Raw genomic sequence first — 19,349 nt, 5'->3', positions numbered from 1 at the left:
CACCTATTGACCTTGCTATCTTCATTGTTACTCCCAGGCTACAGACTTCTCTGTGACTCACATGCCAGGCTACTCTATTCAGATGGCCTCACCTTTTGACCTCACAGTATATATACTCCACTTGCTTTCCCAACATCAGATCCTCTGAAGATGCCAGCCACAGATGCAGGCGAAATGTCAGGAGAGAATGCTGCTAGAACACGGCCACACAGCCCGGAAACCACACAGCACCCCAAAGCATATAAACACACAAACATGAAGCAGGGATAATAAAAGTCAGCAAAGAAGGGTGAATTATCTGACTGTAATATTATGCTGCCTTTAAAATGGGAGCAAACTCAAACTGAAGCCAGACAGAGGGAGAGTTTATTACCCAGAGGGTGCTGCTTACTGCGTTTCAACAAAATAATTTCCTTAGGGAGTCATTCTTTCCTTCATGAGGCCGCTCACTGAGACGCCAGGCCTCGAGCAATGCCCCATTAGATACAATGAAAATCAGAATAAAAATAGATAATTTAAATAGCCATCCAGTTAGGTCCTCTGAATTTGATTACGCGAGCAAACAACTTGGCGGCAGTCGATGTAAGTCTTAAATTTGTCCTTGCCCGCCAGGAGTCGTCGGTCTGAGTATTTCTGTTTTTTTAAAAGCATTTCTTGTAAGGGGTTTTTTTTTTGTGTAAGGGAGCTCACGCAAAATGTTTAATCCGATAGTTCTTGATAAACTGGGGACAAACTTCTGAAAACTGAAAGCGACTGGTATTTCGATCTGAAATGTGGACTCGGGAGCAGCCCTTTTCCACGTGGCAGGGAGAACGTGCCACCAAATAAGAAACTGACTACTCGCAGCACGTGCCCGAATTGTGGGAGGGGAAGATGTACCACGGCCGTGCGGTTTTGGGGTAGTGGGTCGGATTAGGATCAGGTAGACTCGATGTCTGAATCCCCCCCTATGCAGAAGTGGGATCCAGCAGGTTCTCACCAGTTCCCGAGAGTGGGTTGCTAATTATTTGTGTGTGCCGAGAGGGGGTTACTAATTGGGTCCGCTTTTCCGTTAGAAATTCCATTAGGTCCAAAAATCATACAGTCCTGTTGTTTCCTATGTGGCTGGTTAGCGAAGGTAGAAAACGGGATAATTCTCCCTGTTGGGCTGTTTTAAAAACATGTTTTAGAAATATGGCAAAGTTCCTTGTTTAAGGAAAGTTTCCTTCTTTTGATTTCTAGAAACAAAATTAAGTATTTAAACAAACAAGAACCTTTATTGGCATAACCACATTATATACACAGATCCACTTAACCAAGAAATTAAGTATTTGAAAGTATTAAGTATTTGACAGGCAGTCAATTAGAGGAGAAGTAGTTGTTTCTGTTGGCAGTAGACGATAGGACTTGCTAGAATGAGTTTAAATTATGGACAGAAAGATAGCAGCTGGAAATTAGGAACTTTTTTTTTACAGTAAGAGTTTTTACAGTAACAGAGAAATTATTAATGCCCCGCCCCCGGAATGCCTGGCCACGCCCCCGTCGTGCCCCGCCCAGCCCCATTGGCGCTACGCCACTGTTTGAATCCCACCACCATGGGAACCTGTTACTAAAATTTTTGGATCCCACCACTGCCCCTATGCCAGGGAAGCTTGCCGAGTAACCGGGGGTCAGTCATATTCTCTCAGCCTTCCCACCCATGCAGGGCTGTTGTGAGGATAAAACGGAGGAAAGGAGAATTATGCAAGCCCCAAGTTCCTGCAGGGAGGGGTGGGGGAAAGGTGGGATAGAAATGAAGTACATAACATAAATATCACACAGAAGCCAAAATGTTCAGCCTCGGAGCGGGCGCTGTTTCCCTCACCCGCTGTGCCCTTTGGCATCTCCCCGCCCGCTACCAACAATACTTATTTTGTGAGAATTCGGGCCATATAATTTCTGAAATACCCAACTGAGGCTGTGGTTGCCTTAGCGACCACCAAGGCTGACGGGCTGAGAAAAAGGCTAGATGGGAAGGATGTTTGTTGAAAGGCAGCCTTGACCTAATTTTGAAGTCAACAGCCTCTTGCGGCTCTGTTCACAGAGCAGGGTTGCCATCCTCCAGGCAAGGCCTGGAGATCTCGTGGAATCATAGAGTTGGAAGAGACCCCCAAGGGCATCAAGTCCAACCCCCTGCGTTACGACTGATATCCAGGCTACAAAGATCAGTTCCAGTGGTGGGATCCAAAAATTTTAGTAACAGGTTCCCCATGTGGTGGTGAGGAGTTCAGAAACAGTTGGCGTATTAGCGCCAATGGAGGCTGGGCAGGGCACGACGGGGGCGTGGCCGGGCATTCCGGGGGCGGGGCATTAATAATTTCTCTGTTACTGTAAAAACTCTTACTGTAAAAAAAAAGTTCCTAATTTCCAGCTGGTATCTTTCTGCCCATAATTTAAACTCATTCTAGCAAGTCCTATCGTCTGCTGCCAACAGAAACAACTACTTCTCCTCTAATTGACTGCCTGTCAAATACTTAATACTTTCACATACTTAGTTTTGTTTCTAGAAATCAAAAGAAGGAGACTTTCCTTAAACAAGGAACTTACCATATTTCTAAAACATGTTTTTAAAACAGCCCAACAGGGAGAATTATCCCGTTTTCTACCTTCGCTAACCAGCCACATAGGAAACAACAGGACTTCATGATGTTTGGACCTAATGGGATTTCTAACGGAAAAACAGACCAGTTAGTAACCCCCTCTCGGCACACACAAATAATTAGTAACCCACTCTCGGGAACTGGTGAGAACCTGCTGGATCCCACCTCTGGGTGTAACTAAGGCAAAAATCACGTGGCAAAATCACCAATGGGTAACCCCCTCTCGGCACACACAAATAATTAGGAACCTACTCTCGGGAACCTGTGAGAACCTGCTGGATCCCACCTCTGGTCTAAGGCAGTTCACAGAGAGACAGGGTGGCTCTTTTATGGGCATGGGGGGGGGGTGGTGGAGCAAGATTGCCCCATATGTGCCACTCTGTCTGGCTTGGAGAGTGGAGCAGAAAATTGTGATCAGAAAGGCATCCGTGGCACAGCGGTTTCGTGAACGGGTCGCGCTCTAATCTGGAGAACCAGATTTGATTCCCCGCTCTGCCATTTGAGCTTGGCCTGACCTACCTCATAGGGTTGTTGTGGGGAAATGGAGCATAGAACAATGTTCTAATATGCTGATAAATGCCCCCTTTACTCTCCTGTGTTTAGGGTCCTTTATCATCTATGGGACCCATCTTTCTTTCTCCCCTCTTGGGAGGGTTTAATGAGGATTATTGCGGACATTGTTTAATATGTTGTTTGCTGCATTTTAATTTAATTTATTTAAGAGTTTATTGTATACTTGTAATCTTATGTTGTTCACCGCCCAGAGCCCTTCGGGGGTAGGGCGGTATATAAAACCGAATAATAAATAAATAAATAAATATACAGTGGGGGAGAAATGCATGCAAGGTGCCAATTCCGTTAGTCAGCCCCAGATAGATCGGCCTTTACGGTATCAGCCGATCTATGTATGCTCAGAGTCACAGAACACCGTGTCTTGGCAGGAAAACGGAGCTGTCCTGCGTAGAGAGAATGCAACAGCTCCATCTTCCGTCCGCTAAATGGAAGGCTGCTTAGCTCTTGGAATGCACTTCGGGTCAAAGAGGGGCACTGTGCATAGCTAAGCACGGCTTGGCACTCCTGTGGCTTGTCGCGCAAGTAAACCTCTTGGGGGTTTTTTGGTGGGCAGAGAACGGCGTAACCTCCTGTTTCAACATGCCGCTCTGTCCTCTGCAGGCAACAGTACCGCCTACCATATAGAAGATGCGAATGAAGACACCATTGGAGTCCTCGTCCGCCTGATCACGGAGAAAAAAGGTACGCCCAGGAATGGCACGGGTCAACTGGATGCACCGTCAGGAGCTATTCCTCTTTTTCCCCCATAGAATTAAAGTTCATTATTACAATTTATATACTATACGAAGCTTGCTATCGCTGCCCCATCTTACAGCCTCTTAAATACCCATTCAGATTTTCAAGTCAGACATTTAAAATCAAAGTTCAACAGCAGTGGCGTAGGAGGTTAAGAGCTCGTGTATCTAATCTGGAGGAACCGGGTTTGATTCCCAGCTCTGCCGCCTGAGCTGTGGAGGCTTATCTGGGGAATTCAGATTAGCCTGTGCCCTCCCACACACGCCAGCTAGGTGACCTTGGGCTAGTCACAGCTTCTCGGAGCTCTCTCAGCCCCACCCACCTCACAGGGTGTTTGTTGTGAGGGGGGGAAGGGCAAGGAGATTGTCAGCCCCTTTGAGTCTCCTGCAGGAGAGAAAGGGGGGATATAAATCCAAACTCTTCTACTCTTCTTCTTCGTATTTTATTAAATTTATATCCTGCCCTATGCCCGTAGGGCTCAGGGCAGTTTACAACATAAAAAATAAGCAGTCAATAAAATCATTAAAAAATAACAATACAAATATTAAAACAATAACTTCCTGTGCCCCAATAAATAAATTACCAGAACAACACTCTTAAAACAGTTCCGTATACATTGTACTAAAACAGGGGTGTCCAACTCTGGTGCTTCAGATGTTCATGGACTACAATTCCCATCAGCCCCTGCATCAGGGGCTGATGGGAATTGTAGCCCATGAACATCTGAAGCGCCAAAGTTGGACATCTCTCTACTAAAACATGAATGTAGAATATAAGAGAGTGGAAAAATGTCCAACTGGACTCTACAAGCTTAAAAACATCAGCCCCGTCCAATTTCTTATCTGATTATTAATGGTTGGGACGGGGAAGGCAAGATAGAGAGGCCAGTAAGATGGAGTGGACCCGTGGTTGCACAACCAAAGGCCCAGCGGAACATCTCCGTCTTGCAGGCCCCGTGGAACTGATTTAAAGTCCTGTGGGTCTCTGATGTCAAGTGGGAGGGAGTTCCACCAGCCCAGATCCAGGGCTGGAAAAGCTTTGGCTCTGGTTGAGGCCAACCGAGTATCCTTGGGGCCAGGGACCCTAATTGTCTCTCCTTATCTGAGTTTTTGGTTTATATTAAGGTGACCAGATGGTGCTGCTTTGGCGATCCCGAGGATGGGGTAAGTGGCTGCCTGTATACGCAGCGCGCAACGCAGGGAAGCGCCTTACTACCTTCTCGGGCTTGCCGTTTGCGAACGCCCTGTCACAGGCGTGGCGGCAAACGGCAAGCGAAACTTAACTGGCTTCCCTACTTGCGGCCAGTGCGAGTGCCCCACTGCCTTGTGCCCCAGAAGGCAGTGCGGCAGCCTGCAGCTCGAGGACGAATTTGCAGAATCCGCCCATGGACAAATTGTTTCTGCCCAAAGGTGTCGGACGGTCCGCCAAAAGCAAAGGGCTGATCTGGTCAGCCTAGTTTATATAGCCATTTAAAAATTCCACCTTCTTCCATGTATGGTGTGTTATGCTTTTCCAGGGTTATGAAGCAATGATCTGGCAGCCTGGTAAGGAAAAGAAAAAGATCAATTTAAATGAGCCCTGACTTGAATAGCCCTCTGTCCTGATCTTCTTGTCAGATCTCAGAAGCTAAGTGGGGTCAGGTTACGTTGTTCGCGTCTCTTCTGCTTTATCTGTACAACCACACAACAGGCACAAACCCCTGCAGTCTGAAGTTAACTGGGCACAATGGCACCTGCCAACACCTTTCCTGAGGCCCACCGAGTGTTTTTTCAAAGTGGGCAGAGATAGGTGAGACTTTTGCCCACCAAGGAATCCGACTGGCCATTAGAAAGTTAATTGGCTGTGCAGAATTTTAAAAACGTTGTTTTGGCAGCAGCTACCATGACAACACAAAGATCTTCACTGTGGGACTGAAGGTAAGCGGAGGCAGCCATTTTGTGGCTGACTCCACCCCCGGCAGTCATTTTGTGGCTGGCTCCACCCCCCGCGGCAGCCATTTTGTGGTTGACTCCACCCCGCGGCAGCCATTTTGTGGCTGGCTCCACCCCCTGGGGCAGCCATTTTGTGGCTGGCTCCACCCCCTGCTGCAGCCATTTTGCAGCTACACTCACCCTCCCGTGCCAGAATTCCAAAGTTGCTTGCAGACTCAAAATAGGTCGAGGACATCAACGTTAACAGTCAAGATATAATTTTACAGATTCAGCAAGAACTAATTTGAGACAGGTTTGTGTATTCATCCCATGCTGCTTTCTTTTTATAAAGGATTTTCTTTCCACCCTGCAGAGAATGCTGCCGTCCTGGAGGAGATGCTGAAGGATTATCACAGCAAACAGCTCATGCAAGCAGCTTACAAGCCTGTGAACAAGTAGGAACCTTAATTTCTTCCCCTCTTTCTTTTCTTGCTGCGTTGCAACCTGCGTCCCCATTACAGCAGCTCAAAGATCACCACCCCAAAGCAAAAAAGATTAATTTTCAAATAATATTTTTATAATTGACAAACAGAAAACAGACACATGAAACAGAAAAAAAGGGTACATGTTCAAGACAAAGACGAAACAAAGATAAAACATCTAACCAAGAATTGCAAAGATATTAGGTATAGCACATTGGATCTTGAAATAACAAAAAATGTTCAGAGAGAACATTACAAAGCCTTAACATTCACTACCTTCTATCCACGGGCTCTGGACCATTGGATCCAGATCTGGACCAGATCAATACTAAACAATTTCTTGTATCTTAATAATTAACAAGTTGATAATCTTCCTGTTATTATTATTTCTGCATAATCAATTCAGCCTCAAATAAGAAATAAAGTTCCCATGTCTTATCAAATCCGTGTTTTGACCATCTATGGTGGTTTTCCATAGTTGTGGGGCTACCAAGAAAAAGACCCTCCAGACAAGCATATTTGATCAATGGGATAGTGAGGAGGACTGCTCTTTGGAATCTTAATTTCCAAGCAGGAATGTGTGGGGAAGATGGTCCAGTGGTGGGATCCAAAAATTTTAGTAACAGGTTCCCATAGTGGTGGGATTCAAACAGTGGCGTGGCGGTAGTGCCAAGTTGGGACCACGATAGAGGGGGGGGGGGGTGTGGCGGGCATTTCTGCAAGGGCGGGGCATTTAATCCATTTCTCATGTTACTGTATAAAACTATTACTGTAAAAAGAAAGTTCCTAATTTCCAGCTGGTATCTTTCTGTCCATAATTTAAACTCATTCTAGCAAAAGAATTCCCTGTATAGGTCTGCTGCCAACAGAAACAACGACTTCTCCTCTAATTGACTTCCTGTCAAATACTTAATATTTTCAAATACTTAATTTTGTTTCCAGAAATCAAAAGAAGGAGACTTTTCTTAAACAAGGAACTTGACCATATTTCTAAAACATGTTTTTAAAACAGCCCAACAGGGAGAATTATCCCGTTTTCTACCTTCGCTAACCAGCCACATAGGAAACAACAGGACTGTATGATTTTTGGACCTAATGGGATTTCTAACGGAAAAGCAGTCCCAATTAGCAACCCCCTCTCGGCACACACAAATAATTAGTAACCCACTCTCGGGCACTGGTGAGAACCTGCTGGATCCCACCTCTGAGATGGTCCTTCAGATACTCCAGTCCCGAACCCTGTAGGATCTCCCCTCTTGCTAACAACAGCCTTTCGTCCTCCTAGGTTGCAGCTCCTGCCCCAGATTCCCCACATCTGCCGGCACCAGCATCATCTTCACACGGTGCAGGGATTATCCGCCCGTCCGGGCCTCACCTGCACCCGCTGCAGCCAGAGGAAATGGCCGGAGGTGCTGCTGTCCCCAGAAGCAGCTGCCGCGGCCGCTGACCCCACCAGTGGCACCAAGCCCGCGAAACCAGGAAGCAAAGCTGGCCGACCAGCAGAAATTACCCTCCTCTCCGTGGGCAGGTAAGAAATGAGAAGCGGAGACTGCAGTGGGAGACGGGCCCGTGGGCACAAATCTGGAGGGATGTGCAGAGCGTCTTTTAAAAATTATTACAAGCCAATCCTGAGCAGGCCTGTGTACGTTCTGCAGTGGCAGTTCCAGTGGTGGGATCCAAAAGTTTTAGTCACAGGTTCCCACGGTGGTGGGATTCAAACTGTGGCGTAGCGCCAATGGGGCTGGGCGGGGCACAACGGGGGCGTGGCCGGGCATTCCGGGGGCGGGGCATTCCTGGGCAGGGCTGTGGCAAGGACGCAGCCGCTGTGCCGGTCCTTGGGCGGGAAACGAATGCACGCAGGCGCAGGCTGCCAGGCACGCCGGTGCACCTCCTGCTAGACTGCTCCAAGTTCTGCGCGCTACTGCTGAGAGGAGGGGCGTAACGAAGGCAAAAATCCCGTGGCAAAATCACCCATGAGTAACCCCCTCTCGGCACACACCAATAATTAGTAACCTGCTCTCGGGAACCTGTGAGAACCTGCTGGATCCCACCTCTGCATACACCACATTCATACCTACAAACTCTCCAACAGCTTATAACCCTCTTACAAAATATCTACTTGAAAAGATTCCTAAGAGATTCCGGGAGAACTGGATAGAACCTTCTTGTGTAGAATAATTGTGACATTCGCTTATTTCCTCTCTGTTGTGAGCTTAACCGTTTCAAAGTGTTATATATTCGTATAATAGTAGCTGAATTAGAGGCAATTTCACCTAAGTAAGATATTTTTGTAAGAGAGGGTATTAGCTGTTTGAGGATAAACATGTAGGCTATGAAGCTGTGATAATATGTATGAATGGATAATTTGTTGCAACAAAGAGGGTGTAATCAGTAGTGGGATCCAAAAATTTTAGTACCAGGTTCCCTCGCCAGCCCCCCTTCTGCAAAGGGGGCAGAGGCGTACCTAGGCAAACCTGAGCCCTGGGCAAAACCTGAGTTGGATGCCCCCCCCCCCCTGGGCAGCCACCCCACCACGACCCCCCCAAATTTTTTTGCACCAGGTCATTTCTAAATCATCATCACATTATAGAAAATGCCCCAACTCACAAATCTGAACACAGCACTGGTGAAACACCCAGGTTCTTTGATAGAGACTGGGTGAGATAAAGGGATAAAGAGTCTGAAAGGCTGAGAATCAATGAATGGTGCGAGGGTACCTGGAAGAGGATTAACCCAGTTCAGGGGTGACATTGTTGAGTTACGCGATGAATTGCTATATGGAACCTTCACGTTCAAAGGCAGGATGCCTCTCGGGGAGGCGAGGGCGTGGAGGCGGAAAAGGGGACCCAACTAGTAACCCCCTCTTGGCGCACACAAATAATTAGTAACCCACTCTCGGGAACTGGGGAGAATCTGCTGGATCCCACCTTTGGGTGTAATATTTATTTCTGTTTGGGTCTTCCACTGCCGCTGGCCCTTTTGTTAATTTGGAAATATGTCTGTGTTTCCCCCTCCCTCTCCAAAAGGTTCCGTGTCGCCCGTATCCCGGAGCAGAAGCCCAGCCCCTCAGAAGTGAAAACCATCTCGGAGAGCGCCGGGTCTGAGCTGGCCGACCCCCTCTACGCCTGCCTAGTTCCAGAGCAAAAAACGCTGGTTGGAAATAGCACGAAGCCCAAATGGATTACGACGGGAGATGGCCAACAAGAGGTGAGAAGCGTGGGGGGAAGCGAGCGCCATCTTTTGCAGGAGCTGTTAGCAGAGGTGGGATCCAGCAGGTTCTCACCAGTTCCCGAGAGGGGGTTACTAATTATTTGTGTGTGCCGAGAGGGGGTTACTCATTGGGTCCGCTTTTCCGTTAGAAATTCCATTAAATCCAAAAATCATAAAGTCCTGTTGTTTCCTATGTGGCTGGTTAGTGAAGGTAGAAAACGGGATCATTCTCCCGGTTGGGCTGTTTTAAACACATGTTTTAGAAATATGGTCAAGTTCCTTGTTTAAGGAAAGTCTCCTTCTTTTGATTTCTAGAAACAAAATTAAGTATTTGAAAGTATTAAGTATTTATTTATTTATTTATTTATTATTTAAACTTTTATACCGCCCCATCCCAAGGGGCTCTGGGCGGTGTACAACATGAATCTCAGTACAAATAAATATGGTTAAAACCTTTAAAAAACAGCAGTAGAATAATAAGTATTTGACAGGCAGTCAATTAGAGGAGAAGTCGTTGTTTCTGTTGGCAGTAGACGATAGGACTTGCTAGAATGAGTTTAAATTATGGACAGAAAGATACCAGCTGGAAATTAGGAACTTTTTTTTTTACAGTAAGAGTTTTTTACAGTAACAGAGAAATTATTAATGCCCCGCCCCCTCATGCCCGGCCATGCCCCCTCATGCCCCGCCCAGCCCCATTGGCGCTACGCCACTGTTTGAATCCCACCACCGTGGGAACCTGTTACTAAAATGTTTGGATCCCACCACAGGCTGTGAGCCTCCGGAAGGGGTGTGGTCTGCCTGCGAGGACCAGAAGTGGCGTCATGGTTAAGTGAAGGTGCACTCTAATCTGGAGAACTGGGTTGGATTCTCCGCACTGCCGCTTGAGCTGTGGAGGCTTATCTGGGGAACTAGTTTGTGCGCTCCAACACATGCCAGCTGGGTGACCTTGGGCTAGTCACAGCTCTTCGGAGTTCTCTCAGCCCCACAGATTGTAAGCCCCTTTAGGCACCCACATCTCCCATCTTTCTTTACAAGCCCACTTTGTGGCAAGGATTTTTATTTATTTATTTATTTGATTGATTGATTGATTGATTGATTGATTGATTGATTGATTGATTGATTGATTGATTGATTGATTGATTGATTGATTGATTGATTGATTGATTGATTGATTTCTAAACCGCCCTCCCCCTAGGGGCTCAGGGAAGGTGAACAACAATGGTAAAACAACTTAAAAACATACCATAAAAACTAATTTGCAATAATAAGAATAAAAACCGGAACCATATCTCGTCAGATGGCGTCATACTCCCCCCCTCCCTACCTTTATGCACACAGGAGGCCAGATGAAATGGCAGCAATGTTTTTAACCAGGTTGGCCAAATGCCAGCCTGGTTAAACAAACGTTGGGTTTCTTTTTCAGCTTCCAGCTGAGCCTGGAAATCTCCCAGAGTTACAACTGATTTCCACATAGCCGAGATCACTTCCTCTGGATAAAATGGCTGCTTCAGGAAGTGGAACTCTGTGGCATTATACCTCCCTGAGATTCCTCCTGCCCCCAAACCCTTACAACTTCTTCTTACTTTTACCTCAGAGCTCTGGATCCGGCCCTGTTCCACGCTTCCATTAATAGGGTTACTCTTGTTTGCTAGCACCATTTCCTCAATCGGCAACCACCTCAGTGCAGAGGCATATGGGGGGGGGGAATGGTGCCTGGGGCAACACCTGCCCCGGGCGCCCCCCTGCTCTCAACCGCCAGTCCCCCCCCCCGCCGCCCCTAATGTACCTTTGGAGCAGCCTGGCAGGGCCGGGCCAAGGAGCAGCCCGCAGCAGACTCCCAGTCCAGTTGCTAGGAGCAGCCAGGGTGGAATTCTGCTGCAGCCTGCCAGGCACCCCCCCAACGTGATCCAGTGGGGGCCCCCGGGATCAAAGGACCCCCAACGTTCCTCTAGCAGATACGCCACTGCCTCAGCGTGCTGACATACGAAACGCTATTTAAAAAAGTCTTATCTTTTTGGAAACCTCCCCTGTTTCTTTCGGTGCGCCCTCCCCCCCAAATCATGCGAGGGGACTTTAAAAAGCCCCCCCCAAACTGATTTTTCCAAGACCGACCTCGGGTCTGACCCCTGCGCACGACGAGCACGTGTGTCTCCCACGAGGCAGAATCACGAGCAGCGGACATCGCTGTGCAAAATAAGAAACGATTCAGAGTGACGTCTTGGCAGGCGAGGGCAGCTATTAATAGCGTGGACGGCCACCGCAAACAATTGGGCTCATTTTGACACACAATAAATATCGGGAGGGGGTGGAGCTGCTGGAGAAGAGACTCATGAAGGGAGACAACGGACTCAGCAGCCCGGAGGAGGAAGGGGAGCAGATATTCGGTTATGGACCTAAGGCGACTCCCCTGCAGATTATTTGAATACTCTAAATAAAGGGGAGTTTTGCTGAATAGGGGCTTTATGTACAGCATTGGCTCTGGCCCTCCAGGAAGGACATTTGTTGGAAAGGGCTATCCAGTCACAACAACTCTGTACCATGGTGGGGAACCTATGGCACTCCAGATGTTCATGGACTACAATTCCCTACAATTCCCATGCTGGCAGGGGCTGATGGGAATTGTAGTCCATAACATCTGGAGTGCCAAAGGTTCGCCACCACTGGCCTATATCCTCTGTTATGCACCCCCTCCCGCCTGACCGTTTCCCCAAAAGCCAAAGTTCTTCCAAGGCCAAAACCCTGATAAGGATCAGGGGCCCTCCAGAGGGCCCGAGAAACTGTTATTACTCTCTACAAACAAAGCAAGCATAAGCAAAAGATAGCGTCCCAGTTTCCCGCACTCCCCAAGACCAATATGGCAACCCCCCTGCTCAATTCCAAGAGCATCCCTGTTTGTCCGGCTCCTGCATGAATAGTGCTAGAGTGGGGGAGCTCACCCTCAGAGCCAGCGTGGCGTGGTGGTTAAGAGCAGGTGGATTCTAATCTGGAGAACCGGGTTTGATTCCCCTCTCTTCCACCTGAGTGGCAGAGGCTTATCTGGCGAACCAGGTGTGTTTCCGCACTCCTACATTCCTGCTGGGTGACCTTGGGCCGGTCACAGTTCTCTCAGAACTCTCTCAGCCCCACCTGCCTCACAAGGTGTCTGTTGTGGGGAGAGGAAGGGAAAGGAGCTTGTCAGCCACCTCAAGTCTGGGGGGAAGAATTAGGACTAATAAAAGGAAACACTTCTTCACGCAACGTGGGATTGGTGTTTGGAATATGCTGCCGCAGGAGGTGGGGATGGCCACTCACCTGGATAGCTTTAAAAAGGACTAGTTGATAGATTGGATGGAGGGAGAAGTTTCCATCTCTTGGTTCTACTAATCTTGATCCTCCTGGATCTCAGATTGCAAATGCCTTAGCAGACCAGGTGATCAGGAGCAGCAGCAGCAGAAGGCCATTGCTTTCACCTCCTGCAGGTGAGCTCCCGAAGGCACCTGGTGGGCCACTGCGAGGAGCAGAGAGCTGGACTAGATGGACTCTGGTCTGACCCAACAGGCTAGTTCTTATGTTCTTAAGTCTCCTTACAGGAGAGAAAGGTGGGGTACAAAGCCAAACTCCTCTTCTTCCACTTCTGATTCTACTGCCGAACTACTCTTATTGTAAACAAAAATTAATCCCAATGTCCAGCTGGTACATTTTCCACCCGTAATTTATACCCATTATTCGTAATTTATACCTTGTCCTCTGCGGCCAACAACCTCCCTTTGCAAGTGCTCCCTTCTCCGTTCTGACTGCGGCCTCGTTCCTTCCTTTTCCAGGACAGCCCACTCATTGTTAGAGTCGGGGAGACAAAACTGGTTATCTGAAGGTAACCCTCCTGCTCCGCATTTTGCTGCTACTGACTCTGCCGGGGAGGTGAAGGGTCGACTCGCTGTTTCCACGGGTTTTGCTTCCTGAGTGTGATGTCGAGAAGATGCTCATTCCCATTCTGGTGTTTTTGAGAACTGGGCGCTGCTGGGCTTGGCTGTGGGGCGCTGCATAAACTTTCTATGCTTTCTGGGTGACTGTGTACGGATGTGCCGTCCGGTCGCAACCAACCTCCAGCAAGGGGCTCGCAAAGGAAGTTAGGAGCAGGGGTCGCTGGCCAACAGCTTCCTCTGCAGAGCTTTCCTTGGCGGTCTTCCATCCGAGTACCAATCTTGCTTCACTTCTGAGATCTGATGAGTTCAGGCTGCAGGACACTGTTCAACAGCTTCTGGATCATGGATGTCCAACTCTGGTGCTTCAGATGTTCATGGACTACAATTCCCATCCACCCAATTGGCCATGCCAGCAGGGGCTGATGGGAATTGTAGTCCATGAACATCTGAAGCGCCAGAGGAGCAGCAGTGGCGTAGGAGGTTAAGAGCTCGTGTATCTAATCAGGAGGAACAGGGTTTGATTCCCAGCTCTGCCGCCTGAGTTGTGGAGGCTTATTTGGGGAATTCAGATTAGCCTGTGCACTCCCACACACGCCAGCTGGGTGACCTTGGGCTAGTCACAGCTTCTCGGAGCTCTCTCAGCCCCACCCACCTCACAGGGTGTTTGTTGTGAGGGGGAAAGGGCAAGGAGATTGTCAGCCCCTTTTGAGTCTCCTGCAGGAGAGAAAGGGGGGATATAAATCCAAACTCTTCTTCTTCTTCTTCAGAGTTGGGCATGTCTGTTCTAGATCACCAAGCAATAGAAGGATTTTATTTGTTTGTTTGTTTGTTTGTTTTGATTTGCATGCTGCCTTCCCCACAAGGGCTCAGAGTGGCTTACATCAGTATTTTAACTATTTATCACTTATTTATTGTGCACATTGTTTTAGTTGTGGTTTTGCTGTACACCGTCCAGAGCCCTTCGGGGGTGGGCGGTTTATCAAATTTAATAAATAAAATAAATACAATAAAATAAATAACATATAACATTTAATCAAATAAACAGTCAACAATTTAAACAGTTAAAACAATCAAAACAGTTATAATAATTAAAATCCAACTTAGTCTAATTCAAATAGGTTTAAATTAAAATATCGACTAAAAGCTTACCGGTACTTTCAAACCAGAGTTAAAATAAGACTGGCAACAGATGCTAATTTAAAGGAGAGAGGGAGTTAGGATTTGGGCAGGCAACAAGTGCCATTAATAATAGATAATTAAAATTTCAATTTCAGTTTCCAGTTTTTCGGGCCTCAACCAAAAAAACTTGGCAGAACAGCTCTGCTTTACAGACCCCATGGAATTGCATCAAATCCCGCGGGGCCAGAGGTGGGATCCAGCAGGTTCTCACAGGTTCCCAAGAGTAGGTTACTAATTATTTGTGTATGCCGAGAGGGGGTTACTCATGGGTGATTTTGCCACGTGATTTTGGCCTTAGTTACGCCCCTCCTCTCAGCAGTAGCGCACAGAACTTGAAGCAGTCTAGCAGGAGGTGCACTGGAAGTCGCAGTGGCATGCCCTGCGCCAGCCTGCATTACTGTTTCCTTCCCAAGGACCACATGCAGCGGCTGCGTCCTTGCCACAGCCCCGCCCAGGAATGCCCCGCCCCCGGAATGCCCGGCCCAGCCCCATTGGCAGTACTCCACAGTTTGAATCCCACCACCATGGGAACCTGTTACTAAAATTTTTGGATCCCACCACTGCGCGGGGCCCTGATGTTAGGTGATAGACCAAATAGGCGAACAGAATATCCCTTCTGCCTGCCTGGGGTTCTTGGCCTCATAGATAGACTTGGCCACGATAATGAGTTACGATGTTTGAGCTGCTACAAGAATTTCATGGCATCGAGCAATTTGCCAGATTTATTTCTGGCGAGGCTCTTACGCTGTTAGCCACCGCATGGCAGGGGAGATCAGGTAGTGAATTAATTGAGAAGAACTCAACATTTGACGGTATTTCAAAATTCTGCTTTTTGGCTTTTGACCTCCTGTATTTTATATTTAGTTCCAGGAGCAGGCTTGGAGATTCAGCCTGCTTCGTTTAAATTGGCAGTAACTGGGATGGTTTCAGAGGGAGCTGCATTGCTCTGTAGGAGAACAGCCAGACTGAAGTTCAATTGCACCTTAGAGACCAACAATATTTTCAGGCTATTAGCTTTTGAAGGGTCAAAGCTGCCATTGTCAGATACGATGAGATGATGGGAACTGTGATGCTCCAAAGCGTGTGCTCTGAAAATCTCTAAGGTGCTTCTGGGCTCAAATATAGCAGTAATAGAGAGGATTTCTTTTAGAATCATGGAAGAGATCCCCAAGGGCCATCCAATCCAACCCCCGGCCCTGCAGAAACACACAATCAAAGCACTCCCGACATATGTTCATCCAGCCTCTGTTTAAAAACCTCCAAAGAAGGAGACTCCACCACTCTCCGGAGGCAGTAAAGAACTCCCACTGTCAAATCTATACCCTGACGGTCAGGGAAGTTCTTCCTAATGTTTAGGTGGAATCTCTTTTCCTCTCACCTTGAATCCCATTACTCCGTGGTTCCCTGGTCTCTGGGCAGCAGAAAACAAGCTTGCTCCCTCTTTGGCATGGCATCCCTTCAAATATTTAAACATGGCTGTTATGTCTCCCCCTTAACCCTCGCTTCTCCAGACTAAACATCCCCAGCTCCCTAAGTCTCTCCTCGTAGGACATGGATTCCAGACCTTTGACCAGTTTGGTTTTTCCATGATTGGATACATGAATGAAAAAAAACGAGGTATCGCACTTTCCCACTTCCAAAATGGACCCATCTTGACCGCCGCCTGTCACATACCTGTCGAAGACTGGGACGCTCCTTCTAAATCAGGGTTCTGCAACCCTGGAGCTCTCTCCCAGGATGTGCCCATATGGGCTACAAATCCCTACTCCAGCCCCTGGCCCTGCTGGCAGAGCTGATGGAGATTTGTAGTCCACAAACTATCTGGAGAACCACAGGCTGCAGACTCTATCCATCAGGACTGGTGGGATTTGTAGTCCATGAAGACTCCTGTCCCAAATTATCAGGGCTGGATGGGATTTAGAAGTCCATGAACACCTGGAGAGCTCCCAGGTTGCCCAGGACTCCCCGTCCTAAATTATATCGGGGCTGATGGGATTTGTAGTCCATGAACATCTGGAGAGCCCCAGGTTGCAGACTCCCGTCCTAAATTATCGGGGCTGATGGGATTTGTAGTCCACGAACATCTGGAGAGCCACAGGTTGCAGACTCCCATCCTAAATTATCGGGACTGATGGGATTTGTAGTCCATAAACATCTGGAGAGCACTAGGTTGCAGACTGCTGTCCTAAATTATCGGGTAGTGAACATTCACTGAGCATTTGCACAGTGGGAGAAGAGTAGCCAGTGTCCTGACCTGAGTGACCCAGGCTAGCTGGATCTAGTCACATCTTGGAAGCTAAGCAGGGTTGGCCCTGGTTAGTATTTTGGATGGGAGACCACCAAGGAGGAAGAGGGCCACTATGAACGGGAAGGAGAAGCGGCTGAAGAGCGGCTCGCTGAAATTTAGGCCGTGACACATGGTGCTCTTTGGAAATATTCTTCGGAAGCTATGGTCCTGCTTTGGACTCCAATTCTTTCTCTCTCTTTTCTTTCCCCCCCGGTCCTATTTCTGCTTCCCGCCTGCCACCTCATGATGGTCTGTTCTTTCTCAGGTGATCATCTGACTCGGCTGGTACGTGCCACACCTGGAACAAGCATCTTGATTGGAGGTTTCCAGCCAAGCGCAGGCAGGGCGACACGCAAGGCGAAGGAAGACTGTTTCCCCCCCATCCCTTGAACGTTGTAGGGCAGGTCCCCATGGATAATGCCCCACCCCCGTGCCAGCAAGGGGGACACTCTAGACTACATGCCTGACATTGCAATGACTCTTTTGCCTTTCTGGAGACAGGACTTGAAGAAAAGAGACCAGAAGGGAAAGCTTTCTGCCGCCAAACTGGAACATCGCTACACGTGCTTTTGTTTACACGAGCGGGACTCGGCGCCGTCCCTCCAGCTGGGGTCTCGCTGGCTTCTGAACTGTGACGAGTAAGGGGGAGTTTACCAGAGGCAGCCCCGTGGGGCCAAATTTGACTAAGGGGAACAAGGAAGCACGGACAAGTAAGGAGGCGACCCGCCCCCCCCCCCCAGCTTCCTGGACTTGATGAAATCTTTTAGGTTCGTCGCACCCTTTCTTGAAGGATCTCAGGGCGGCATGCCCGTTCCTCTCCTTTTGATGTTATCACAACAACCCTGTAAGGTAGGTTAGGTTGCCAGAGGGTGGGATCACCCTGTACGTTTTCACGGCTGAGGAGCGATTTACACTCAGGTCTACCGGAATCTAGTCCAGCGCTCCAAGGCCTAGACTACCCTGGCTGTCTTCATGGAACGTTTCGTTGTATTTACTTTTCTGTTGGCGAGGAAGTCTCATTTTCCCAGCATTCATAAGGCTGGGTGTAGTTGCAATTCATCGCACCAAAAGCTCCCTCGTTCTGAAGGTCAGGATTGGAAATTTTCACCCGTACCTCCCTAGCCAAGTGTAAATGCTTTCGCATATCCCAAACCCTAGCAGAAAAACCCTGCTAGATCAGGAAAAAAGGCCCGTCTAGTTCTGAATCCTGTTTCCTATAGCACCCCCTTTCCCATAGGGACCCTCTCTCTATATTTCGCCCCCCAGTAACTGGTACTCTGAGGTACGCTGCTTCTAAACATGGGGTTTCCACTGCACTGTCTTGTCCAAGACTTACTGGTGGGCTCATTCTCCAGGAATTTGTCTAATCCCTATTTATGCAAGACCAGGAACGTAATTGGGGTGTTGCGTGGTTTCCGGGTTGTATGGCCGCGGTCTAGTAGCATTCTCTCCTGACGTTTCGCCTGCATCTGTGGCTGGCATCTTCAGAGATGCCAGCCACAGATGCAGGTGAAACGTCAGGAGAGAATGCTGCTAGACCACGGCCAAACAACCCGGAAACCACACAGCACCCCAGTGATTCTGGCCGTGAGAGCCTTCCACAATACAAGAAACGTAATTGCGTGTGGCTTGCATTGGTAAAGGAATCATTTTTGAAAACCCTGGCCTGAGGGTAATTCGAGTCCTGTGACCAGGGGACATTAGAACATAAGATGGAGCCTGCTGGATCAGACCAGAGTCAACAACACAGCACAAACCTTTATTGGCATATAGTCAGACCAGAGTCCCTCTAGTCCAGCTCTCTGCTACTCGCAGTGGCCCACCAGGTGCCTTTGGGAGCTCACCTGCAGGAGGTGAAAGCAAGGGCCTTCAGCAACAGACGTTTCGGCAACTGACCTTAGTGTGCGTGAAATCTCTCATTGTGCCTCATTTATTCTTCTGGGGAGAAATATGGAGTCCCAACGTACCCGTGTTGCTTTGCACAAGCAACCTTTTCGCTTCGGAGATTTTCTACTAGTTCTGGCCCACTCTGCCCCAGCGGCCTGTTCACAACACTGAGGTCTGGAAACTGGCCCTGTAAATAAAATACAGCCTCACGTCGAAGCTGAGTTCTGCAGACAGTACCATAAAGTTTCTGCACTCAGCACCAAACGGTAGCAGTCACACAATCCAGGTGGTAAGATATAGGCAAAACAGACCCGGGGCCTTTTCCGCACAACTGATTAGAAATGTGTTCAGCCGCCAAATGCTACTTTAAAAAAAAAATTTGACTTCTGCATGTTTTTCCCTGTCTGGTGTTACCTTTATTTATAAACAGTTATTTAGAACTATTTATTTAATTTAAGAAGAAGAAGACTTTATTTACAGTCAATGACCAGATATATTACAAATCTCCAAAATATCTACAACAAAACAAGAATGCAGATCTCTCTCCTGTATTCCAGCACTAT

At 48.1% G+C, this 19,349-nt stretch overlaps 1 protein-coding gene across 1 annotated transcript in view; it reads left to right on the top strand.

The window, feature by feature from the left end:
- The window catches only part of RELT (RELT TNF receptor), a 33,877-nt gene extending 15,553 nt beyond the window's left edge, over positions 1-18,324 (top strand). The window contains exons 4-8 of the mRNA XM_048493018.1: positions 3,792-3,872; positions 6,210-6,291; positions 7,604-7,846; positions 9,345-9,525; positions 17,165-18,324. Coding sequence (XP_048348975.1) covers positions 3,792-3,872; positions 6,210-6,291; positions 7,604-7,846; positions 9,345-9,525; positions 17,165-17,176 — 599 coding nt within the window. The 3' untranslated portion in view covers positions 17,177-18,324. The remainder of the gene's footprint in view (positions 1-3,791; positions 3,873-6,209; positions 6,292-7,603; positions 7,847-9,344; positions 9,526-17,164) is intronic.
- Positions 18,325-19,349: the final 1,025 nt, after the last annotated feature.

The sequence above is a fragment of the Sphaerodactylus townsendi genome, linkage group LG04 (genome assembly GCF_021028975.2).
Source record: "Sphaerodactylus townsendi isolate TG3544 linkage group LG04, MPM_Stown_v2.3, whole genome shotgun sequence".
Classification (NCBI taxonomy): Eukaryota; Metazoa; Chordata; class Lepidosauria; order Squamata; family Sphaerodactylidae; genus Sphaerodactylus; species Sphaerodactylus townsendi.
The sequence above is the reverse complement of the archived record's forward strand: the minus strand, read 5'-3'. Positions and strand labels throughout refer to the sequence as shown.